Source organism: Gymnoscopelus braueri, assembly GCF_963280865.1.
Source record: "Gymnoscopelus braueri genome assembly, chromosome: 7".
NCBI lineage: Eukaryota > Metazoa > Chordata > Actinopteri > Myctophiformes > Myctophidae > Gymnoscopelus > Gymnoscopelus braueri.
Genome location: NC_137608.1, coordinates 44318619 through 44345510, shown reverse-complemented (window position 1 = coordinate 44345510; position 26892 = coordinate 44318619). Strand labels below are relative to the sequence as shown.

The following is a 26892-nucleotide window of genomic DNA, read 5'->3' as shown; positions in this document are numbered from 1 at the left end:
ATTTTGTTGTCTAATGTTTTCTTTTCTTTAATTTTTTTTGTATACATTGTATCATTGTGTCTAGGACCCCCTCGAAAACGAGATGCTACATCTCAAGGGGTTATTCCTAATAAAGAATTTCAATCATCATCAAGGCATAGAAAAAAAAGACCTAAGAAAATGCTTTGTTAAAAAGGTAGGTTTTTCTTAAAAGCGAATGATGTCTGTGCTGTCGATACTACTCCCATCGTACGGTACAATATATCACATTCCATGATGTGATGTGAGCGTGTAGATCTTCTATTTTATGAACAGCCAAAGTGCAAAATAGGGTTCAAGTAGTTTAACTGATTTTGATGCTATATTAATAAATGTTGCTGCGAGACCACCCCCTGGAACCCCCCTGGGGTCGTCCCCGGACCCCACTTTTAGAATATAACATACGCTCATGCTATAAGCGTATACCCAGAACCAACAACGGCATTATTATTTACCAACCGTGTGACTGCCTGAGTTTGGACTTTTGACAAACACAAAAAAAACAAAACAAAAGGGAGCACTGTGTCTAGATAGATTTAGCTCTCTGGTTCATGAGCTTAAAAACCCTCCAGTGAGAGTTTTGAATGAAAGAATGCTGCTCTTTCAACACCCCCCCCCCCCCCCCCCCCCCAACCTCCACCTCTAGCCGAGGGGGTTGGAGCTCCCAGACGTTGTGGTATTCCTGAAATGTGTGCTATAGCTCACGCCGCGCTGCCGCCGCCTGCTTACCGGAGTTACCTCAACCCCCCCCCCTCCCTGTTCCCGCTCACGCCCACACGCCCTCACCCCTCCCCCCTCCACCAGTGGTGGAAGAAGTACTCAGATTTGTTACTTAAGTAAAAAGTAGCAATAAACACCACATTGTACAAATATTCTGTTACAATAAAAAAAAAGACTCTTTCCTCAAAAATGTTACTTGAGTTTAAAAGTGCTAAAGTATTGTACTTTTCAACTCTGACCCACCCCCCCTCCCCCTTTACCCACTGCACCCCCGATCCCCTCCCCCCATCCATAAGGGAAACTTTCCTCCCCATCTGCCCTCTGCCTTTGAACCCCCCGCCCTCCACACACACGCACACACGCACACACACACAGGCTTGCATTACTATACTTGTGAAGACATCAACGTTTAAAGTGATTTCACAGTGACTTTATGAATGGCATTTGTTTTTCATTGCCATTTTCAACCATAACCCTAAAGCCGAAAAACTTCTAAAATGTCTAATCCTACGCCCAAGTGAATCATTTTCTAATTGTTAACATATCTCTAAAAATATTTTTTCCAACCATAAAACAACAATTCTTCTTGCGAGGACGAGGAAAACGGTCCTCACAAGTTTAGTCACACGCACGCACGCACCCACACACGCTTAGCCCCTCCCCTCTGCCATCCAAGGGTAAGGATAAAAAGCAGACGGAGGACAGCTTATCATAACGGGATAAGGACGTCTTTACAGTTCTCTGCTGACTCGGGACTTTATACCCAAAAAGGTCCCAACATGGGCCAAGATAACACACACACACACACACACACACACACAACATAAGCACAATTTAATCTTGTGCACATTGTTATATTTGGCACTGGTGCTGTTATACATACAAAAATAAAATAAAATAATGCATAAAACCAGTGTCAAGGACCCCCAAATTAATATGTATTTGGATCCCCCCCGGAGCATATTTTGTGCCAGGGACCCCCCATAAAACAATTTTCCAAATTTGTTTCAAAATGTATAGAGATTTTGTGGAAATAACCGATCTACAAACTCACACACGTTGGCTAATCTGATATATGGGATGACCCCGAACACTTCAGTGGTTCTTAAAGTGGGGTTTGAAAATCCCCGGGGGTCTTGAGAGGCTTCCAGGGGGTCCCTATAGGAAAATGAAATAGCCAATCCTAGACCTGCTATTTTTTTTAAATCTTGAACAAAATGTGAAAGATTTGGAAACACAAATCAGGATTATTTGGAAACACAAATCCTGTATGGGGGTCCCTGGCACAAAAGACAGATGGGGGTCCATGGCCAAATATATATGAATTTTGGGGTCCTTGACAAGAAAAAGTTTGAGAACCCACATAGTAGTGGGAAATATGTTGTGAAAGGATCCATGGACATTGTGAGCTGACATTGTTCTGCAGGGTAGGGGTGGGGGTAGGGGTGGAGGAGGAGGGGGGGGGGGGGGGGGGTGTCAGGCCTCAGTTCTGTTACAAATACAAAGAAAGAGAAACTGAAGCAGGAGGAAGTGAAATGGGATGCTGATCCTGGTCCCACCCTTGTGTACAGTATCTGTGTGTGTGTGTTAGTATATATTTGTAGGTGCGTTGATGCCTACACGTGTTTACATTCTCATGGAGGTTGATCTGCACGTGAATGGGTGTAGGTCTACAACTATCGTTGTATCAATTATTTCATCAGCGATTATTCTATCGATGACTTTTTTGATTAATCAAATAATCGAGAAGCGCAGTAAAAAAAGATAATTGTTTTATATGGCAACAAAAGTAGAATAACCACTTAACCCATTGAGACCTGGAACTGTCTCATTTTTAGATTTGCGCTAAAAAGCATTATTTTACACTTTGGGCTATTCAAAAATAGCAGATATACAAGCTCATAGCGCGGCACCGAGTGCCGCGCTACGAGCTTGTAGATCTGCTATTTTTGAAAAATCGTGAAAATGTGTGCAAATCTTTGAATAGATATATTTTTAAAGCGATTTTTTTTTACTCAAATCTTTGCTTCTAGGGGTCCCTGGAACAACATATTTTGATGGGGGTCCGCGGCCAAATACATATAATTTTGGGGGTCCTTGACATGAAAAAGATTGAGCACCACTGATATAGAAACAAACGTTTTTCAGAAAACTGTTGAGATTTAGGAGACATGTAGAATCGGCTTCAGGTCTCAATGGGTTAAACCACATTTTATACTTCGACAAAAATCGACAAAGATCTACAAGCTATGTTCTCTATTTCTGAATGTTTTTTTAATTGGTACAAATATTGTGCCTATAATGACATGCCCAAAATAGGGATTGATTACCAATCAATCATTTTATTAAATGATCGATAATTTTAACAATGGATGAAATCAATTTGTTAGATTCTCTGTTTCACTCCTAAATGTATGTGTGTGTGTGGTCCTCAGCCAGTGGGTTCCAGCCAGTCCAGAAGCTGCTGGAGGCGTGTCACCTGGTGGCCCGGGGGGGCATCATGGGGGTCCCGGGAGGGTTAGGGTGACCCTGGAACACAGCCAGGCGTCGTACTCCTCTCTGGGCATCTGGACAACATGCTCCCGGGCAATCTGACACACACACACACACACACACACACACACACACACACACACACACACACACACACACACACACACACACACACACACACACACACACACACACACACACACACACACACACACACACACACACACACACACACACACACACACACACACACACTCTAGTGGGCCAGTCTTTGTCGTCCTGTGTGCTATAGACTATAGTGCATTGGTTCTCAAAGTGGGGTCCGGCGTCCCCCAGGGGTCCTTGAGGGGTTATGAGGGGGTCCCCAGTGAAATGGGGCTATTCGAAAATTTCCGATCGTTGTGAGCTTGGGGATCGGCTATTTTCGGGAAGAAAAGACATCCCTGGCACAACATGTTATCAAATGGGGGTCTGCGGACAAATGAGGGTCCATGACATAAATCTGTTTGAGAAGCTTTAGCTTCCTGTAATCTTCCTGCTGTTTGCTCCCGTTCCTGCCATTAAAAAAAAAAAACGTCGACAATTTTCGTTTACAATGACATGCAAAAAATAGTTTTCTTTTGGGCACTTTTGGTGTTTTTATTGTAAATTAACGCCCTACTTGATCATACTACAGCGTCACACGAGAACATGTTGACAGCCGTTAATGTTCTTTTTTAGTGCTCGCATCCAATGTCAGGATGTCAGGAGAAAGTCTGACTGTACATGTATGTGTGTGTGCATGAGTGTGTGCGTGTGCGCATGGAAGGAGTGGGTGTTATTTGAGAACTCCTGCCTGTTCCTCCATGGCCACACACATGTCAATGTGTGCGTGTGTGCGTGCGCGTGCGTGCCTGTACCTCGATGGCCACACACAGGTCAGGCAGGCAGAGCTCCCAGGGCTGCAGAGCACCCAGCACCTTGAGGAAGAGGTGGGGTCTCACCCTGGACAGCACCCGCTCCTCTGCAAATCCACTCAGCTTCCCCAGCACCCGGCTCACCGCTCGCTCCCTGCGCACCTCCTCCGGCAGACCGTTCAGCAGAGCGGCGAGCCTGGCAGAAAAAAAAAGAAAAAAGGATAAAAAGAGTGGAGTGTAATTTTGTTAGGATCACTTACTTAGGATTGAGCTCAGGGGCAATGAAATACTTACATAATGCTGCTTCGTGTATACCGTTGCTGTCAGGCAGAAACCTCTTATCTCCATATTATTATTTTTTTTCGTAAATTAACGGCCTTCATGATCATACTACAGCGTCACATAAAAGCAGCAAAAGTAGCAGATCCACAAGCTCGAACCGCGGTGCGACGCGACGCGGTTTGAGCTTGTCGATCTGCTACTTTTGCTGCTTTTGAATTTGAATCCTGAAAAGGAACAGTTTTGGACATACAGGCGTATGAGGTTTCCACCCGACAGAAACAAACACGCACAGATTTTACTGAGCATCTGTGCAACACCTGTACTTGTAGATGCAGGCACAAATCTGCCTGCCACATGGGCATAGACACACTCGTGCATGCGCACAAACATACAACCACACACACACACACAGGGTTCCCTTTGTTAAAAAACAAACAAACAAAAAACTGAGGGGGTGGATATTTTCTTAACCAAAAAAATAAAAATAAAAATCAGATCTACAAGCTCACAACGTGTCGCATCGCGATGCCTTGCGAGCTTGTAGATCACAACATGGATCTGCTACTTTTGATGCTCTTGTGTGGCGCTGTAGTGTGATCAAGTACAGGGCGTTACATTACGAAAAAACACAAAAACATTCAAATATGGAGATAAGAGTTTTTTCTTATCAAAAGCAATGACATATTTAATTGAGTCTGAGCAGAAGCAGGGATGAAACATATCCCCCACCGACAATAAAAAATGAATGACCAGGAGAGAGGGGATATCGTAAGCAGAAGCATGGACCCCCCCCCTACCAGCTAACTGAACCCTGACCACCACTGATACCCCTCCAACTCCACTCCACATTCCATTCCAGATAATATCCTTTGCAGGCCGCACACATACCAGGCTATGTGGTCGCTGCTGGTATTGTTGTTATTGTTGTCGTTCACGGGCGTAGTAGCAGTGCGAGCCCCTCCCCCCGGCCCCGGGGGGCTCGTGTCAGCCACAGATGTCACGTGGCGCGGGAGACGGCGGGCGGCGCCGGTCACGTGACGCAGAGCCCGAAACTTCTGCAGGCCACTGTCCAACCTGTTTCTGTAAGAGTAGCAATACTACAATGTAGAAGTACTTTGTTACAAGTAAAAGGGCAGCATTCAGGATTTGACTTGAGTAAAAGCTCACGTTGAATGACGTTGCTGTCGGGCAGAAACCTCTTATCTCCATACTTTTTATGTTTTTTCGTAAATTAACGCCCTGCTTGATCGTACTAGCATCACACAAAAGTAGCGGATCCACAAGCTCGAAATGCGGCGCGAAGCGACACGTCTTGAGCTTGTGGATCTGCTACTTTTGCTACGTTTTTGAATTTGAATCCTGAAAAGCAACAGTTTTGGACATAATGAGGTTTCCACCCGACAGAGACGATAATCAAATAGGGCTCAATGTATGTTTTGTAATAATAATACAAATTTACAAAGACACTTTCTACTAAAGTTTTCTAAAAAAAAAATGTGGGGTAAAAAGTTAAATATTTGCCTCTAAAATGTAGAGGAGTAGAAGTAGAAAGTACTGAATAACACTAAAGTGAAGTAAAAGTGCCTTGAGTACATGTACTTAGTTACTTTCCACCACAGAATGTGAGGAAGACAGACAGAGATCATGAGAGCTCACATTCTCCCCTCCAGACGTCTGTGTTTACCTTGCATCTGATGTGATCGTCTACACTCATTGACATTGAACATTGACAGGACAGTGCCAACAGTGTTGTTATGTAAGTCACAAGAACCACTGTACTTGGCACAAATGTATAGCTCACACTCACAGCAGTGGAAGAAGTACTCAGATTCTTTACTTAACGTCTGGTTCTCAAACGTTTTCATGTCAAGGACCCCCAAAATGATATGTATATACCCCCTGGAACCCCCCCCCCCCCCCCCCAAGGACCCCTGGGGGTCCACACTTTGAGAACCACTGTCTCAGAGAACCGAACTTGAGTTACAACTGCACGTTGACCACTTTTTCTGTCTCACCGAATCGCTCAAAAAATAGCAAATCTACAAGCTCACAATGCGCCGCCTTGCGACACATTGTGAGCTTGTAGATCAGCTATTTTTGACTAATGTTTCCCCTCCAGAATATGGACGCTGGGTAAGTGGTTCAGTAAATGTATCAATAGCACAATGTAGAAAAGTACAAGTCCTCCGTTCAACATTTTACTTGAGTAAAAGAACAAAAGTAGTTTTTTGGCAAAAGTTGGCATCAAAATATATTTGCAATACCAAATGTAAATGTTTTGTAGATCACCATATCCATACCGGTTCATCATATCATTAGATTGTAATTAGTAATGTATTAATGTGGTTAATGTTGCAGCTGATACGGGCTGATTTAAATGAATTCATGTGCTGCTGAGTAGCTTAACTTATAACATAACATGTCATCACATAAGCCATAATTTATCAGTTCATGTATGTTCATTTGTAATAATAATCTAAATCTATAAAGTAACTATTAACTAAGGATAATAACAGTAGTGGAGTAAAAAGTACAATAATGTTTATACAATGTAGTGGAGTGTAGTATTAAGTATGAATAAAATGGAAATACTTAAGTAAAGTGAAAGCAGCGCAACATTTGAACTTCAGAACAGTACTAGAGTAAATGTACTTGGTTACTTTCCACCACCGGTAGCTCATATGCGTTAAGAGTCAAAGCAAAGCGAAAGGTGCACTGGGGTTAAAGTCCATTGAGTCATATAGCTCAATAACATCATGTCAACACTGTAAACATTGCTAGAGTTAACTTAACTCTGAAGATGGAGCTGTGAATGTATTACTGCACTTTCTATAAGCAGCAATATTTAGTTAGCTCACAGATTCTGGTGTAAACATGGTTGTAGCAGCTGAATCATGGATTTAACTACAGATTGGACATGGTACAATGTCAATATTTCACAATTAGTGTTTTAATTTTATTATGTGGATTGATAAACTGAAATGAACTGAACCAAACTGAAATTACTTGGCGTGTTGTGACATGATATGAGGGCTGCGACTATATATTTTTTACTTTACGATTATTCTATTGAATAATACTTGATTTTATCAAGTAATCGATTAAGCACTTATATGCTATAATTTGGCGCACAATGGTGTTGTGCAAATATAGTGAAAATAGCTGATTGTAGATTGGCTGTGATGCATTGTGAGATTGTAGAACAGCCCTATTTTCACAGTTTTATAATAATATAATAACCTATAATGACCAAAATAAGGATCTATTATGAATCGATTACTTTATCAACTTATCAAATATTCTCTAGTATTATTGATTAAACCGATTAGTTCGATTAACTGTTGCACCCGACATGACATGACATGACATGACATGACATGACATGACATGCACAGGGAAACAACTAAACCAACAAGTGAATATTTATGGATGGCAGCTTTTGGCAGTTGCAGTGGTGCGGTCAGGGTTTGCAGCATTACATCATTCCATGATGTAGTCGTCTTTGAAAATGTTCAGCAAAGATGATATCAATACTATATTCCATAGGGTGTTTTACCTTCGTGGAGGAGCAGGTGTCATGTTTGTGTAATGCTGATACAGAGTGAAACTCCTTGTCTTTCGTCCCTGTGGGCTACGTGTTTGCACCAAACATAGGGTTGAGACACTAATATGGTTCGTGAAATAGTTGCGTTTTAAAATGTTCAAAAGATTCATTCACATCCACAAGCTTTTGGCCGCCTATTTTCACTATTTTTGAAATTGGGTGTTAAACCATTAAAACCTGAGGCCGATTCTACAAATGCCTTCTAAATCAGTAGTTCTCACACTTTGAAGATTTTTTTTTTAATAAAAAAAATAGCAGACACGCGGCACGATATGACGCGCTGTGAGCTTGTATATCTGCTATTTTTTAATAGGCAATGCAAAAATCTAAATTGACATACGCTTTCCCGGTATTAATGGATTAAGCGATTAATTCATAATGTATTTTTATACGTTTGGGTGCCAGGAAGACACCCCCAGTTGGGTCTCCAGTTCAGGCCTGAAAAGTTTGGGAACCCTTGGTTTAGGGTGGGCTGGGCTGGGCTGGGGGGAGGTCAGGTGATAGAGCAGCGGACCTGGCGTTTTGCTCCAGGACATCAGCGTAACTCTGCGCCATCTCCTCTGCTCTCTCCTCCAGGGCAGCTCTCACTTCCATCAGCATCACGGACGCCCTGTTGCTGCTGCATAGACCGTAAAAAAAGATATGGACAGCGTCACGCCATTGGTTTCTACGGACCGTAAATGAAGCCTATTTTGCAGCGATTTCAAATCCGCCATCTTTCTATATCCGGTTGATATCCGGTCCGAAATGCAAACGGAAATGAATGCTATTGGCTGAAACCGCAGCGAGGGCGGGTCTTCACTCGGTAGAACCAGTAGAAACCCTAGAATACATACTCTACTTTATCATTACTTTTAAAATAAATGTTACCATAATTTACCAAAACGCATATCATGGTGATTGAAAGAAGACTTTAAAACTAGCGAATGGAAGCATATAGTATTTATGACAATGTTTATTAAGGTAATAGAATCAAATGTAAAGTTCGTCCAAAAACCCATCCGCTTGAATAGAGCCTAATTGCTTCTGCAACCAGCAGGGGTGAAACGGCGGTGAAACAGCGAGACTACAGGCCATTCATATGAACTGTCACACTTCCTATATAACTTCAATTTACAAGCCGGATGCTAGCCCCTTGTTGCTGCTGATCAGTCCGCTGGCAGACGGCCGGGCCTGACAGTGCAGCTGGATAAGGAAGAACAACCACAGACAATAGATGGCATTTAGATGCCATTGAACTGTGGGCGTCACTCTCAAAAGAATCAATGTTGTGTCAATGTTCCACTGTACGTCACAAGAAGCTGCGATTGTTCTTACGTCAAATGTCTTTGTAAAGTAGCTTTGAGCTTAATGCACGGTTAAAGTTCAGCTATTCACTGTGTGACATAGCTGTTGAATTATCGTCGTTATCGTGTTTTTTTTTGTAAATTGACGCCCTAGTTGATCATACAGCGTAACACGAAAGCATCAAAAGTAGCAGATCCACAAGCGTTTCGAGCTTGATCTGCTGCTTTTGCTACTTTTGAATTTGAATCCTGAAATGTAACAGTTTTGGACAGTATTGAGGTTTCCATCTGACAGAGACGATATCCAATACATGCAACACCTATATTTGTAAGCAATTCCTCCTCAGTACTCTCTGCAAGTTGCTCTGAAAAAAAAGAAAGAGTATCAGCTAGATGCGCGCACCTCTTGGGCCGAGATCTCTCTGCCAGCTTGAGGCGAGACGCTTTGTCCAAGCTGTGGGGGAGGCGTTGGCTGTGTGGCTGGGCTTGTGGTTGTGGTGCTGCAAGGCTGGAACAAAAGAGCAATTTACTAGAACTGAGGTCATGTTTTCACTGGGCGCCAATCTGATCTGAAGACAAATGTCAGTTGTTAGTATTACTAGGAATATTTATGTTCCAGTACCTCACACAAACACCAACACTACTACTACTAGTACTACTAGTACTACTGCTACTGGCAATTTAGGAACACTGTCATTTTCTGCAATTATATTGCATTCCATGTCAAAGGTAATAAAAAGCTAGCGGTTAGTGCAAGGCTGCAAGCTCATGATTAGAGTTCTGGGAGCTTAGAGAAAATGAATAACTGGACAGTGTAATCAGTCCATCCCGAGTATAGCAGTCAGGCACTGTGAACAGTTCAGATAAATACTGGGCAGTGACGAGGTACAGTAAAGTAGGACCCTACCAAAATAACCACTCTTATAGAACAGGCCTATTCGTCCCGTCTCCTTCCCACCCTCAAGGAATTAAGTCTCCCCACAACCCTCGGCTCGCAACCTCCGCTCCACAAATACTAACCTCCTCAAAACCCCCCATGACCAAGCTACGTACCATGGGCGACTGGGCCTTCTGCTCGCCCCCCCCCCCCCCCTCTTTTAAGAGAGGACTGAAGACCTACCCTTAACAAAGAGTTTTTTTTTTTTTCTGCTACACTGGTTTTACCTCTTGGATTTATGCCCTGATGTTTTTGTTGTTTTGTTTCTGTTTCTTAGATCTTTTATAGTGGTGTGGTGGTTTTTATGCAAATGCTTATTGTAGTACAAACAATTATTATTATTATTATTATTATTATTATTATTATTATTATTATTATTATTATTATTATTATCCACTACAGAGAACTGGTGACGTTTCATGTAACATTCCTGGCATTGCATTTCTTATCAGGCTTACAAATCCCGCTAAGCCAAAAAGAGATGGATGATGAATGGAGAGGGAGTTGGGTGCTAATTATAGAAGTCAAGATTAAAGGATTGTAAGTATAGGTTGGGGGGCTAAGCCCCGAGGGCCACCTGAAGGCAGGGGTTTAGCCCATTGACTACCACTCACTGTGGACTTGACTCTACTGCCAACGATTTTCCAAAGTGCCGTTTTGTTAGATTTTTTAGAATAATTACTTGAAACTTGAAGTTGATAAACCCACCTTAAAAAGCTCTGCTTCTCTGGATATTTCTGTTATCTTTAAGTAGTCATGGAGGATGTTTGAAATGTATTCGTAACTCAATCTTTCGTACAGGGATTATCTTCTGCTAGCCTTTTCAAATCAATGCCAAGGACAATTTTACGTCGTCTTGGTGTACAAATATAAGTTCAATCTCTATGTTGGAACAGATTTGTATATTTTAGTGCACATTTTCTTAATTTCATTATCTATAAGGTGTTTTGTGAATGGTGTTCAGTTAGTTGGGATGATTATGGCAGACATTTAACTTTTTTTTCGATTATTTGCGTTAAGCCTGCTTTATATTTTAGTGTACGATGGTGTCACTCACCGGAAATAGCTGATCTACAAGTTCACAATGTTCTGTGTGTGTGTGTGTGTTTGTGTGTCAGTGTCTCTGTGTGTATAACGTTTCCGGGCATAACTTACGCAATGACTTATTGACCTCAAACTTGGCGTGTGGGCAGTGCTGAAGTGTGTCACGTTTGTGCTGTTGCACCAAAATAAGCGGCAGCGTGTACAACGGAATTCTATTAGAACTCCAAATATGGACAACCCTGTATCTCCATATTTAGTAGATCGGTTGCATGGTAGTGGGAACCACACTGGCTACTCCGTCTCCAACAACAAGTACATTCCCAAATTGCATCGTTCCAGACTTGCATTTTTAACAACTCAAATTTTGTAGTTGAGTCCCTGGAACCAGGGGGTCCTTGACATGAAAAGGTTTGAGAGTAACTGAATGAAGCATTACCTGTGTGTCATACTAGTGGTGGTGGAGCTGTGGGCGTAAAACTCTCTCCTGACCCTCTGAAGGACTTCATCCAGAAGAGGATGAAGATCTAAGGACAGACACATCCACTGTTACAGAAGAGGATGAAGATCTAAGGACAGAGACACATCCACTGTTACATGAACCCAGCCAGTAGACAATAAAGACACACAATAATAAAGATGCAAATGACAGGAGATCATCACACACACACACACACACACACACACACACACACACACACACACACACACACACACACACACACACACACACACACACACACACACACACACACACACACACACACACACACACACACACACACACACACACACACACACAGTTCACTGTGTGCTTATTCCGTGTATGTGTCAGTTTGTTATGCATGCTAAAATAACAGTAGGTTTTGGTACATAATCCCATAATGCTGTACAAACAACTTACTGTAATGCCAAAGGCTTGGACAAATTGTGTGTACAACAGTTATTACCAGCGGTGGAAAGTACTCAAGTACTGTACAATTTGAGGTATTTTTTTTTTAGTACTGAGAGGCAATAGTACTTTTTACTCCACAACAATTATTCTAAAACTTTAGTTACAAGTTACTTTGTAGATTTAGATTATTAATACAAAACATACAGTGACAACTTTTGCCCTATTTTATACTACAAACTAATTATTATATTGCTACTTCTACTTCGAACTTAATATCGGAGTACTTCTTCCCCACCACTGGTTTTTACACTTCAAGTGGTGTGATGACAGTTCATCATGGTAGAACCTCTAGTTCTGCCTTGATATAAATGATCCCATAGCTCCTCCTGGTGTTCACATACTGCTACTACACCAGAGAGATGCATGGAGGGAGCAAGAGAGAGAGAGTGGGAGAGTGAGAGAGAGAGAGCAGTAAGCATGAAACAGATTAAGAACAGGTAGAGAGATACAGTACGAATAAGATTTTAAAAAACTACAATACAATAAAAATCAAACAGACTTAGTCTGACCCTAGCCATCCTCACTTGGCTTGACTGAGTTAATGTATTTTCTATCAATAAATATAACACAATATATATTCTAGCAATAAATATAAGTAGAATGTACAATCTGTCACAGTAAATATGAACATACATCTATCTATCACCTATGAACACAATACAGTATATGTACAGACTATCGACAGTGGATATTAGTTCACAACGTGTCACATTGCAATTAATCTCTCAAGAACAGATTCTGCTCTCCGCTTGAATCTGTCGGGGGGGTTCGTCATAACGTGTACGCACTGGCCTACAAGTGGGCGTGCCTTCAGATCAGGAAGCAGGCCGCGCTTTACCCAATCAAATGTAGTGGCCGGGATTTACTGCCTGTGCTCTCGCTTCCCACTGAAAACAAACCGAAACTCATTTAACAATAGCGTCCTCGGAGCAGACAAAACCACGGAAAGATATTCACATTTTAACTTGCTCTTTCATCATAGAAACAAGTGGCCTTATAACCAAAACGATCCATGTTATCTGGGAGAAGTGGTGTTAGTGTTCCGTGTAGAAATATTGTTAGTGGGAATGAAAACATAAGCGCACCACCGGAAGTGGAGCGCTGAGGGCAGACCAAAAACCCCGGTTTCTTGCGCACGGGTGCTCCGTTCAGCTCCCCCCAGAGCCAAGTGAAAGAATTGAAAAAAAGGAGAGGGCGCTGTTTTTCCTTTTTATTTGGCTTTGGGTTCCCAGATTGCATTGCAATGTGCTGTGAGCTTGTAGATCAGCTATTTAGGAAAACGTTTGAAATGGTTCTCAAAATCGGGTCTGGGGACCACCAGCTGTCCAAACAGACCCCTTACGGGTCTGTAACTCTGAGAGTCTACAACCAATTTGGTTCATTTGTACACACTCAGAGTTAAATAACTAAGCACTGAGGAGTTTACAGTGTAGATACTAGATTGGGATTCCAGTGTAGTTTCTTTTAGTTCAGTGACTCTCAAACCTTTTCATTTCAAGGACCCCCAGTTTGAGACCATATCATTTTACCTCTTGGGACTCCAATCTACACCATAAAATCCTCAGTTTTAATTCAAAGCGGCTTTCTTTTTTATGAATAAAATGTAATTTTGTCCGATCTGTATGGTAGAGTATGTTAATGCAATTATACAATTGGGGTGGTTGTTTTTTTGTCTCCCTGCTCTTCTATTGAGACATTTAGATCGTGTCAAAGGTCATGCCTCACCTACAGACACAGGATCTGACACACAATTTTACCTGATGGTCAAGATTGAATTTTTCCCCTGAGCAAGCAGGCCGGCTCTATAAATGTCAGCGCACAACAAGAAATCGGGTTCAAATCTGCGATAGAAGAGGAAACTTACATAGTGCAGCTTTAACTCTGAGAGGATACGAATGGAACCAAATGGACCCGTAAGGATCCATTTGGACCCCTATCTGGTGGTGCTACATCCCAGCCTTTCCAACAACGGGCAAACGTGCCAGAGCGGATTATGGGATCAAGTATATAGGTCGTAGGTGACATGCAACAATGATAACACTATAAATCTTCATAAACCGTCCCGAGAGTACAAAGCACTCATTAAAATGTTAAATACTCGCCTCAATTACACGACTTCCATGAGCCGTGACAAAATTAATCACGGTGCAGCAAATCAGGCAGAGAGGCAGCATTTTGTTGCCGTCGAGCAGAAACCTTGTATCTCCACGTTTCAACTTTTTATGTTTTTTACGTAAATGAATGTGCTACTTCGTCATACAAGAGCGTTGCACAAAAGCAGTGAAAATAGCAGATCTATAACGCTCAATCACGGCGCGTTGTGAGCTTCTAGATCGTCGATTTTCACAATTTTAATTAAAAAGAAATAATAATAATTAAAAAAGGAACGGTTTTGGATATACAAGGTTTCCACCCGACACCGACGATTTATTAAAACGTATGAGTGAGATTTCTTGCCGGGGAATATAGCTCATAAAAACCTACACAAAAAAACATTATAATGGCCAATAACTTCTGCAAATTGGCTGGCTTTAGATGGAATAAATATACTTTTTTTATTTTAATTATCCCAAATGAATGTTCTGGATTAGCTATCATGCTACTTGACAATTACTGAAGGGGGGAATTCAATAGAAAAGATAATTTGCATTATTGAAGCTTTTTACAGTTAGAGTTTCAAAGAGCTTTTCTTCTTCTCTGTTGTTGTTAGAGGAAAATCCTTCCTCGACCTTGTTCGCCGGGTAAAACCATTTAGGCCTACTCAAGTACCGCATTTAAGGACAACTTTGAGGTACTTTTACTTTACTTGCGTATTTCCATTTTTCAATACTTTCTATACTTCTACTCCACTAAATCTCATAGGCAAATAATGTACTTTTTACTCCACTACAATTATTTGAAAGCTTTAGTTGTTTAGTAACTTAGTTGTTAGTTACTTTGCAGATACTTCAGCTACTCAAAAACAAGCTCAGTTTATAGATCTGCTATTTAAAAAAACAAAACACATTCTTGAAATAGCTTCAAAACAGTGTGTATGACTTAAAATGTTTGGTACTTTTAAGTACATTTTGATGCCAATACTTTTGTACTTTTACTCAAGTAAATCTTTGAATACTGGGTAAAATACAGAGTCATTTCTTTTATAGTGGTATTGCTACTTGAAAAAAAGGACTTCTTCCACCACTGGGTAAAACAGTGCGGTGTGGGGGCTGCAGGATATTGCATATCTCCAGTGGCCAATTTGTGAATGTGAAACATAACTCTGGGGATTAGCTGGAACGGTGGTTAATTGCTGTAAACCAATGAGGCTGAATGAACGCTTTGATTTTTGGACTTCTTTTATGATCACAAAGAACATGGAGAAAGGGGGGGGGGGGTAAGAGGCTATAAAGAAAAGAAGAAAAGCCTGACAATTATTATTCAGCAAGAGACAAGCAGTCTTGTCTTTGGTTAGCCACTTGAAACCCCAGCATCTGTATTGCGGGGAAAACATTCGCAGAAAATAGCAGATCTTCAAGCTCACAGACACATTGTGAGCTTGTACATCGGCTATTTTCAGCAAAGATATTTAATGTAGAGCAAATTTAAAAAATTTAAAAGTCACTAGTATAGAGCCCTGAGGGACTCCGGTCAATCAAGCATAGGGTAGAGCCGTCAAGCTCCTAACCAATAAGTAGCCTCATCAGATTGTTTTTACTTCAAAAGTAAAAGTATCAGTATCAAAATATACTTACAGCATCAAAGTAAAAGCACAAATCTTTTTCAAAATGAAATAGCAGATCTACAAGTGCACGTTGATCTACAAGCTTGTACTGTAGATAGGCTGTTTTTTGGCGAAGAGATTTGGTGTAGAGGGAATAAAAGAGAGGGCCAAGTACAGACCCCTGGGGAACCCCATTCAACAAAGTATATGGTTTAAGCTAGATTCATGGATTTCCACCCTGCTACTGTTACTATCCATCACACTTTTTATAATAAGGCACTTAACTCAGGGAAATTAATGGTAAATTAACTGTCAACCAGTTTGCTTATCAATTATTGGACTCACTGGTAACTTTAACACTGCTGCAATATGCAATATGGCCTGCACTGTTTATTTATTTTGTGTGTGTGTGTGTGTGTGTGTGTGTGTGTGTGTGTGTGTGTGTGTGTGTGTGTGTGTGTGTGTGTGTGTGTGTGTGTGTGTGTGTGAGGGAGGGAGATCGCTTTAAACGTTTTAATAGTCATTAGGTATGTTTTGGGTAATCTGTTTTTATTTGTCTCACATTTGTTTGTTTTTCATTGTGTGTACATGTTACATAATGACAATACTTGATTTGAATGGAATGGAATTGAATTTTGACTAAATGATCAGCTCCGTCACAGCCATTTTACACACACCGCAAGTCCCAAGCCTAAATCATCCTAAACTGTCTGCAAAAACAATTCTTGTGACTGTAGAGTAGACTGTAGTCAGTGGTAACGGCATTCTTTGGAGAAACACAGAGAGAGATGTGAGAGCATAAATAATGAGGGAGCAGACCCAGAGACCTTTGCAGATAAAAGTGATTCATTGAATATGTATGAATATTTGAGTTTACAGGGCAGGAAACTCCACTCAAGCATAAAAGGTGCAATGATGATGAGTGAGGCTTTTACAGACAGAAATGAACTTCACTGCTATGCATGCATCATACAGACAGTGGTGGACAAAGTACTCACATTCTTTCTTTATTTAAAGGACCACCCCAGCCATTTTCAACCTATCTTCATATAATTGGTCCTCACTAATGTTGATTAGTAACCCCACTGGTTCTCAAAGTGGGGTCCGGGGACCCCCAGGGTTCCAGGGGGTCCCCAGCAAAATGTCTAAATATAGCCTCACAATCATTTTAACCACTTTAACCATATTTTATTGATTGAATACTTTATAAAAGGATATACACAAAAAAGTCCAGGGGACTTGTTTCCTTTGGCTATTCAAAAATAGCTGTGAGCTTGTAGAGCGGCCATTTTTGAAAAATGTAGAAAAACATTTTTGGAACATTTTGAATCATTTATAATTTTCCTTGTTTGTGTTTCTCTTCTGGGGGTCCCTGGCACATATATATATATATAATAATATAATTTTTTGACTCGGTCTGTGTCTCAGAGGACGGCTGTGGACAGTTCAGAAACAGAAACCCAGAATTCCCAGAAATACCTGAAGTGAAAAAGTTAATGTAAGTACTACAGGAAAGCTATTCTTATTTAAAATTGTCTTATTTGTTTTTTTCCCCTTCTTTTTATTTTTTCTTTGTATTATCAATTTTAGTTTGAATATGTAATACAAGTAAATGTATAAAAATTATGTAGGATGAATTAAACAAGTGAAGAAAACGAGTAAGATATTATGGATGAAATGGATTACATGTATTGTACATAACCTGCAATAAAGTATAAAATAAAAAAAGGCGCCCACTGTGGACACGGCCCCTATAATGTGACCCACCCTGCTGTCCAGAGACTTACGTTCTGAAGCGGGGAGCTCTGTGTTCTGTGCTCCCCCTGCTGGAGGCTCTGCGCGATGACGATCACTGGCCCCCCAGAGGCCTGCTGGGGTGGCGGTCCCCCCCATCCCACCACGGGACGTGGCGATGTCCTCCTCCTCGCTGCCTGCTGGGCACAGGGAGGACAGGCTGCTGCTGGCCAGGACAGAGGAAGAGGCTCCACCGCTCAGGATGGAGGAGGTGGACCTCCGCAGCATGTTGTAGATGCGATCGGATGAGGAGCCTCCCGGTGGAGGCCTGGGGCCTGTCCTGCGAGGCTAGAAGGAGATAAGAGGAGATAAAGGCTGGTATGGTAACAGATTAGGGGTGCAGCCGTTAATTGAACTCATCGATTTAACCTGTGAAACCCGCGATTCTTAGAGAACTGGACTTGAGTTACGACTGAAATTGGATTTTCCCGCCGATGCCAAATCTCTTCGTCAAAAACAGACGATCTACAAGCTCACAACACATCACGTTGTGACGCGTTATGAGCTTGTAGATCCGCATTTTATTTTTACCTCAGAATGTTTCCCCACAGAATATGGATGCTGGGGTTCAAGTGGTTAGTTAATCTAATTGCTAATCGCTAATTGATTTTAATAAAGGTAAACTAATTCATTCTAAATTGTTTTAAATTGCAAACATAGCTAATCGACAAGCTAACAATGCTTCACGTGTGGCGCTGTTTTGCGACGATGTATAAAGGACCCCCAAATTATGTACGTAATGTCCGCGGACCCCCCATCTGAAAGGTTTTTGTGCCAGAGACCGCCCACGTAAGGTTTGTGTTGTTAAAATGTTTCAAGAACATTCCACATCAGGACGACGGTACACAGGACCGATGTTGCAGGCTCGGTCTCTGAGATCATTTGTCCCCACAAGTATACGACTTCAGAACAAACAGGCCCTATCTCAGTTCTGCCCATAAAATGTGTGATGTTGTATAGTGATGCCTCTCAAACTACGACTGCATGGTAGCCTATTCTAGTTGTGTAGTATTGTCAATGTATTGTGTGTGTTGTGATGTGTTGTGATTGTTGTGTCCTGATGGCTGCTTGGCACAGAATACACTTGAACTTGTAGATCAGATATTTTGAAATAGCCTTGTGTGTGTGCTCATGTGTGCCTTGTTGCTTCTTTTGGGCTCGTTTTCATAAACCTGACCGTTTGTTTCTCTCTCACAATCTAGCAACACTGCTGCACGCAAACACGCAAGTTTCTCAAAATTGCACATAAAAGGGGCATTTCACATTATGTTTATGAAATCATTTGGTGTGTGATTACTAGGTGCTTGTAAACGAGTCCCAGTGGGACAGTAATTTCAAGCTTTTCCAATGTTTTTTTTCCTATTCTATCAGTGCACAGCAATCATTTTCTTTTTAAAGTGGTTACGCAATGGTTACCGGAAAGGGAGGCCAATATTCTGGAATAAAGAGAAGCAGCATTACACAAACATTACATTATGAGCAAAGGCCTCTATTGTGAAGGAGCCAAACCGCACAACACTTTACCGCGCACAGCTCTCCTTAATGTCCTCTACTGCCACACACCGCCATCCCCCAAGACGCATGGGTGTGTGTGTGTGTGTGTGCGTGTGTGTGGTGGTGTGAGTCATGCGGGCGTAACGTCTGCCTTTGAGGCTTTGAGAAAGAGAGAGTGTGTGTGTGTATGTGTGCTTGCCCAGTGTGCTTGGGCGCTGTGCTGCTGGATTTGTGTCCTCCTGTCTGCTCAGCGAGGCAGGTAAAGGACATTAAGAGATAAGTTGTGGACAAACAGTGACCTCAGCAACAGCCGAGCTGCAGCTGGCTGGCTTGCAGGCAGAGAGAGAGAGAGAGAGAGAGAGCGAGAGAGAGGGGGGTGGGAGTTAAAACCTAAAGAGGCACTGATACCTGGGGCGCGCAAACAAAGCGCTCCCATCTGCTCTGGATGGCTCTCTCTCTGTTGAACGTTTTTAGCGTTGTCCTGCCTCGACCGGGGTCCCTGTAGGACGGGGGGGGGGGGGGGAGACAAACAAGAAAAACAACGAACAAACAAAAAGGAAACTAGCGCCAAGCCCTCATCAAAATGTGGCCAACTTTTTTTTCGAAGATTGGCTATTTTCGAATTGCGGCTAATGTGTGTTTTGTATTAATAATCTAAATGTACAAAGTAACGCGTAACTAAAGTTTTTAAATAACTGCAGTGCAGTAAAAAGTACAATATTTGCCTCTATAGGAGGTAGTGGAGGAGAAACCTTAAGGATCGAAAAATGGAAATACCCAACTAAAGTAATATACCTCAGAATTGTACTTAAGGTGCAGTAAGTGATATTTGTTTTGGTCAAATAAGTGTTAAAAAGCTCTATATTCTGAAAGTAGTCATTGCTATAGAGTGTTTCTTCAGTAACAGGGGTCTCTCTGTTTCTCCTGCTCTTTAGTAAACACAAAATGCATTTTCAGATTGATACCAATTTTATCCAATCAGGAGAGAGAACTCATGCAGGATACAGGATAAGCAAGTGAAATTGGAAGTGATGACACATACGAAGTGAGCAGACAAAATGATAAATGGGTACTCTCTCCTGAAATTGTCATTTCCACCTGAAAAGGTCATTTCTGTTGACAAAAGAGCTGGATAGATTGCGAGACCCCGTTTACTCAACAAACAAACAAACCTTTCCCACAAAAATCGTTTTGTTTCAACCAGAAAATATCACTTTACAGCTTTACATCTGCTATTTTTGAAAAATATAGAACGTTTTGAATAATTTAGATTTATTTTCTTCTTTTTTTTACATAAATCTTCTCTTCTTGGTGTCCCTGGCACAACATCATTTCACATGGGGGTCCGCGACCAAATACATATCAATTTGGGGGTCCTTGACATGAAGAGGTTTGAGAACCACTGCTTTAAGCACAGTACTTGAGTAAACATATTTTTCACCACTTCTGGCAGTGACAAGTGAATGGCCACAGCATGAACAATGTCTTCATCAGGGCTGGGCTCATTAACACTAGCCTCCCGACCCCAACACCTCAGGAACTTCTAGCCACATTTTACTTCCTGGTGGCGGGGCCAGAGTTTTCTTTGTGAGCCGTTACAGAAGTCATGGCGGCAGAGAGTATGCGGTGATGATGGGTGGAGGTTCAAAGGAGCCGGAGGGCAGCCAGCCGCTGACTCTGCTACATGAAATATGAAAGTCTATCAGCCCTGTGGGAGGGGGGATGGGGGTGGGATTACATTCTCCATTTTCATCCCCTCCAGGCTTCAGCTCCCCTGATATTGACCCCCCACAGGGAGTAGAGAGAGAGAGAGAGAGAGAGAGAGAGAGAGAGAGAGAGAGAGAGAGAGAGAGAGAGAGAGAGAGAGAGAGAGAGAGAGAGAGAGAGAGAGAGAGGCAGATGTAAAGTGCTAACATCCGCATGCACCCGACAGCTCTGGTTTTACCTGGCAGTAGCAAGGACTGTCACGATCCTGAAATTTCACTTAACGATTTACTTGTCATACAAATAATTGTGTTTTAATTAGTTAGCTTTAATTTTCTTCACTAATAGGTTCTGCCTGTTTGTCTTTACTCTCTCCCTCTCCCTCTCTCTCTCTCTCTCTCTCTCTCGCTCTGTCGTTGATTGAGTGATCTCTAGCCGTCACTCTCGTTATCTCTGTCTCTCTGCAAGGCCTAGATAAGGATAAAGGAGACAGAGAGACCTGTTACTGTAATGACTTTAATGCACAACAACTCCTTCAAGTGGCAGCAGAGACGCGAGGGCAGGGGGAGCACGGATTAAGCCATCAAGTTTAAAAAGGCGCTCAGCCACTCGCTTAATATGGCTCATGGTAGAATATCCCGCAATAATTCCACACCACCATGGCGTGTACATTCTTGAATTAGTGATGGAAGAGGAATGGGAGAGAGGGGGCGAGGAGGGAGAAGGAGAATAAATGTCATTGGCCGTGTTTCCAAAAGAGATCCTGCGTAGGGAGTTACGTGCGGTCCTTACGAAGGCTCCGGTAAGAAGGCTGCCTTAAATTACGTGTGTTTGCCGAAAGTGCACATAAGCGCCTCTGTCCACACAGGCTACGCAGTACCTAAGCGTGCACTTAACCGGTCGGAGCTGTCCTATCAATCGATGCCTGACTGTTCCACGGAACTTCCTTATAAGGTTATGCTCGTAAATGAAGTTTGGCAGTAACAAGTGGAATTGTACTCGGCCCATCAACAAAATAATGCTGAAAATAAACAAGCTTTAAAAGGATCCCTGGCTAATTCACTTTATATGCCTTAATACGTTATAATAGCCCTCTATAACTCAATTTAAAATTAAAAACACCTTCAATATTTCAAATAGTTCATCTTTTACTCAAGCGGGACAATGCCCATCGCAAGTTGATGATGTCATTTGTCCATGTGTGGTCTAGCCCAAAGGAATTTATGGAATGCATGTGCAAATAAAAAAATAACTTAATATGAGCATCAAATCAATATTTTAAATATGTTTTATTTGCACACATGCATTCCATACAATCCATAGGGCTGGTCCACACATAGACAAATTATATCATCAAATTGCAACGGGCATTGTCCCTCTTGAGTAAAAGATTAACAGTTTCTAAAATAAACAAAATATGTAAAGGTGTTTTTAATTATTATGTATTAAGGCATATAAGGCTTATTAGCCAGGGATCCTTTTAAGCACTGTTGGTAACAGTGACTGCACAATTAAACAATATTTAAACTCTATGACTTCCTCTTTCTATATCAATGTAGGCTATAATATGAAGATAGACAGCCAGGTGTACTGTAGATGTTTTAACTAATGGAGCGCAACGCATACACGTGCGCGATCGCCGATTTAATATGTGTGTGTCTGTCTGTCTGTCTGTCTGTCTGTCTGTCTGTCTGTCTGTCTGTATATATATATATGTAAACATGGCGAGCACAACAGGTCACTGTGTGTGGAGAGTGGGGACTTTCATCATAACGTTTACATATAAAAACTAAAAAATTAAGCTCAGCATCATCCATCTAACTTTAGTTAACTTGACATAATGCTTAATATTTTTATATGATGATCGGATCATCCGTGAGAGTATGATCAGATACTCTCGCGGATATTCTACTCCCGGTAGAATATCCCGCAATAATTCCACACACCGCCACGGCGTGTACATGCTGAATTAGTGATGGGAGGGATGGCGAGGGCGAGGAGGGAGAAGGGGAATAAATGTCATCGTGTTACAACCTCCTGCGGCTCCTCGCTCAGCTTTCAAATTCAATTTCCCCCCAGAAGGTCTTCAAGCTTTATGGGCCCAAATGATCTGAGAGAGGTATTACAGCACGGAAAGACAACAGGAGGAAGTCATGAAATATCACTACAAGGTTAGAGCGCCGCCGGGCCTGTCCGTCGGGGGCTGCGGATCGCAGACATCAATCCATGGCGCGATGCTGTTTTTACGATAAGGTAAGTTATGATTTTGATAATGGCTGGAGCGAGCCTGGTGCCGCCTCTGCCTCGAGGCCGGCCCGCCTCCCCCTCCTGTCAACGAAGGCTGCGCGATGATGAACGGGCTGCAATAGAGGGCCTGTGGTCGAAAGTAACTAACTACATTTGCCTGTACAAGGACTGTACATTTACATTACTTGAGTATTTCCATTTTGTTTTGGATACTTTATACTTCCACACCACTACAGTACATCCAGTACGTCCAGTGGTGGAAAGTAACTAAGTACATTTACTTAAGTACTGTACTTTTATGACCTACGGTACAATTATGAGGTATTTGTACTTTACTCGAGTATTTCCAATTTCCAATACTTTTACTCTACTCCACTACATCTCAGATCCAAATATTGTACTTTTACTCCACTACATTTAATTGAAAACTTTAGTAGATTGTGATTATTATTACAAAACATAGTAACATACATTAACCACTTCAGCCCTATATACATTTCGGCCATTTGAAAATAGCAGATCTACAAGCTCGCGACACATTGTGAGCTTGTAGATTTGCTATTTTCAAAAGATTTTTATACATTTGAAAACTTGAAACAGGACATTCTGCATAATGAGTACTTTATACTATTGATACTTTAAGTACATTTAGATACCAAAACTTTTGTACTTTTACTCAAGTATATTACAGAATATTTTCCACCACTGCCAGTGACATAGTAGCATCATGTCCAGGGGGTGTACTTGTACATCAAGTTGCCTCACGCTACAGAAACAGGCGATAGGCTCCTGACCTACAGGCCATATGGCTCGGGACCCATTGGTTCCCAAGGCTAATACTTACTTACCTTTCCCTGGAGAAAATGAGTTTTTCCCCTTCTGAACACATTGTCCTTGTCCCGTGTCATACTTACATGATTCAGCCATAAGAAATGTGTAATGAAAATAGACGTTCATGCTATACCTTCAGTGAGACTTTATCAAACGTCCCAACATTTGTGTGCTCTACAGATGATTACAGAATCAAGGCCAAGTGCAGACTCACAACAAATGTTTTTATTTATTTATTTACCGCAATTCAAAAAGCTGAATACGTATTTTGTGAGTGTGGACGGTTCCTTAAATATCAATATATCAATATAGTTATCTAAACAAATGTAATTTTGGCGGAACAATCTACAGGTTCCAGACTTACTTGTATTCCCAGCAGAAGGAGATTGGGTAAAAACTACAGGTTCCAGACTTACTTGTAGTCCCAGCAGGAGGGGATGGGGTAAAAACTACAGGTTCCAGACTTACTTGTAGTCCCAGCAGGAGGAGATTGGGCCGGCCCTGCCAGAGCGCTCCAGAGTCAGGGCCTCCAGGAGCCAGTTCAGACAGCACAGCTGGCGATAGACGGCCTCCCTGCAACATCACACATAAGTAGGGGTGCAACAGTTAATTGAACTAATAAAATAAAATAATTGATTAATAATCGATGTCATTATAGGCGAAAAGTTTTAAACATTTTGAAAAGGGTAAAAAATAGGTATTTTTTTTAACTATCACAACGCATGGCGATGCGACGCGTTGTGAGCTTGTATATCGACTATTTTCCCTATTTTCTCACAACACCGTTGTCCAACAAAGTATTTTTTTTTTCATGAGCGCAACTCATCCCACAAATGTTCATCCCACAAATGCATGTTCCTTACAAATGGGTCACCGTTTAAAAGTCAAATAAACAGCCTTTCCAACGGTATAAAAGTAATTGCCAAGAAACATGGGTTACAACAGAGAAATAGTCTATCAAACACAAATCTATAGTTGCAGCTAGGGCTGGGATCCTTTAGGATTTTAACGATTCTGGTTCCTTAACGATTCCCTTTAACGATAGGGGGTTCCAAATGGATCCTTACAGGTCTGTAACTCTGAGAGTGTACAAATGAAACCAAATGGACCCTTGCGGGTCCATTTGGTTCCATTTGTACACTCTCAGAGTTATGATGGTATTGTAATTGTATAGCAGACGTGAAGTCCACATACCAGCTCTGACAGTGTGATAAACCGGCTCCAGAAGCGGTTCCAAATGTGTGGGAACCGATTCCGGTTCCTCAATGTTGGATTCGGTCCCCCCGGTTTCCCAGGATCCCAACCCTAGTTGCAGTCCTACATGTAAGCACTGAAATCAGTGACATCATCACATTTATGATTTGGCTAACACAACTTACGGTATATGGTCTCTTGTCGGGTATCCAAAACTGCTACTTTTCAGGATTCAAATTCAAAAATAGAAAAAGTAGCAGATCTACAAGCTCGAAACGTGTCGCTTCGCACCGCGTTTCGAGCTTGTAGATCTGCTACTTTTGATGCTTTTGTGTGTCGCTGTAGTATGATCAAGTAGGGCGTTAATTTATGGGGAAAAAAACACAAAAAGTTAAAATATGGAGATACGAGGTTTCTGCCCGACAGCAAAGATATATAAAAAAGACCGAAGCCTTTTTATAGTGTGGTACGTGGAGGCCGAGCCGACGGCCGTACTGTATGTGTGTCTGTGTGTCTTTGATCAAATCGGCGGCAAAACAAAAAGAAGAAGAAAGTTGTTTGTGTGAAGACACGCTACGTATTTGGTTTTGTCAGATACACCTGTGCTGACAAGGAAGGAACTCATCAGGGAAAACTTTCCTCGAGACACCTCTCCAGAAAGGTTAAGTTCTGTTCACGCTGCTTTCAAGAGACTCTAGTGAAAGCATCCCAAAATGAAAGCTGTTGTCAGACACATCACAATAACAATTCTACAATCTGCCAATTTGTTCTCGCTGCCGGGAAACAACAAGGCATCCATCCGTCTGACGTGAAGCACATGCGTGAACAAAGACAGACGTGCGGAGGGTGACGGAGAGGAGAGGTGAACCGACTCCTCCGTTTCAAAACCCTTTTTTTATATCGAGGCGCGAGGACTCCTCCATATCAAAGCCTTTTAGATGTCGTCTCGTCATCTTTAATCACGTCAAAAGGGTTTTCAAAAGCGAACCCGATCCTCATTCTGGGCTGGGCAGGGCAGTGATGGAAAAGTACTCTTTTTTTTTACCTAAGTAAAAGTAGCAATACCACAATGTAGAAATACTGTTGCAAGTGAAATTCCTGTGTTCACAATCTTACTTGAGTGTAGGTAAACAAGACCAGGAGACCTGGTTCTGCCAGACCCAAAATGAAGTCCTAGTATGTAACACACCTACATACCACTTTATAACTGAAGTTCATGATGTCATGAATAGTTCGTGCCCCCTTGGGTCTGGCAAAAAGTATTGGCAGCAAGATATACTTAAAGAACCAAAGGTTTTTCAAAAGTTTTCAAAATCTTTTTGAAAAAAGCAGCGGACCACGTCATCACACTCATGTCAATATGACTCAGCCATAACCATATAAGGAGTTCCCAATGCAGTGTATATAATATGGATATGGATAGTGTTGTCTAACCTCAATGTGTCGTCATGGCATCAGGCGCAAACAAATCAGTCAGCTTCATATATGGGCACAACAGGAGGCATGCCCATATATGGGCATATACTGATGACATCAGGGATCTCCATATGGGCATAAAAGCGACAAGGACAAACACATACAGATATCTCCATATTTGGGCATATCGGTCGGATCAGCGATGCGGCGTAGGTATGAGGGCCACAAGTAACTAAGGTTTTCAAATAATCGTGAAGTGAAGTAACAAAGCATAACA

At 41.8% G+C, this 26892-nt stretch overlaps 1 protein-coding gene across 1 annotated transcript in view; it reads right to left on the bottom strand.

Annotated features, from left to right (window-relative positions):
• Positions 1-3172: 3172 nt before the first annotated feature.
• Positions 3173-26892, bottom strand: part of LOC308089061 (coiled-coil domain-containing protein 60-like) — a gene marked incomplete at its 5' end in the record, with an annotated part of 72663 nt that continues 48943 nt past the window's right edge. The window contains 9 exons of the mRNA XM_080433637.1: positions 3173-3325; positions 4131-4323; positions 5298-5489; positions 8528-8632; positions 9703-9807; positions 11717-11804; positions 17723-18017; positions 19632-19722; positions 24474-24578. Of these exons, the coding sequence (XP_080289763.1) occupies positions 3257-3325; positions 4131-4323; positions 5298-5489; positions 8528-8632; positions 9703-9807; positions 11717-11804; positions 17723-18017; positions 19632-19722; positions 24474-24578 (1243 nt within the window). The 3' untranslated portion in view covers positions 3173-3256. The remainder of the gene's footprint in view (positions 3326-4130; positions 4324-5297; positions 5490-8527; positions 8633-9702; positions 9808-11716; positions 11805-17722; positions 18018-19631; positions 19723-24473; positions 24579-26892) is intronic.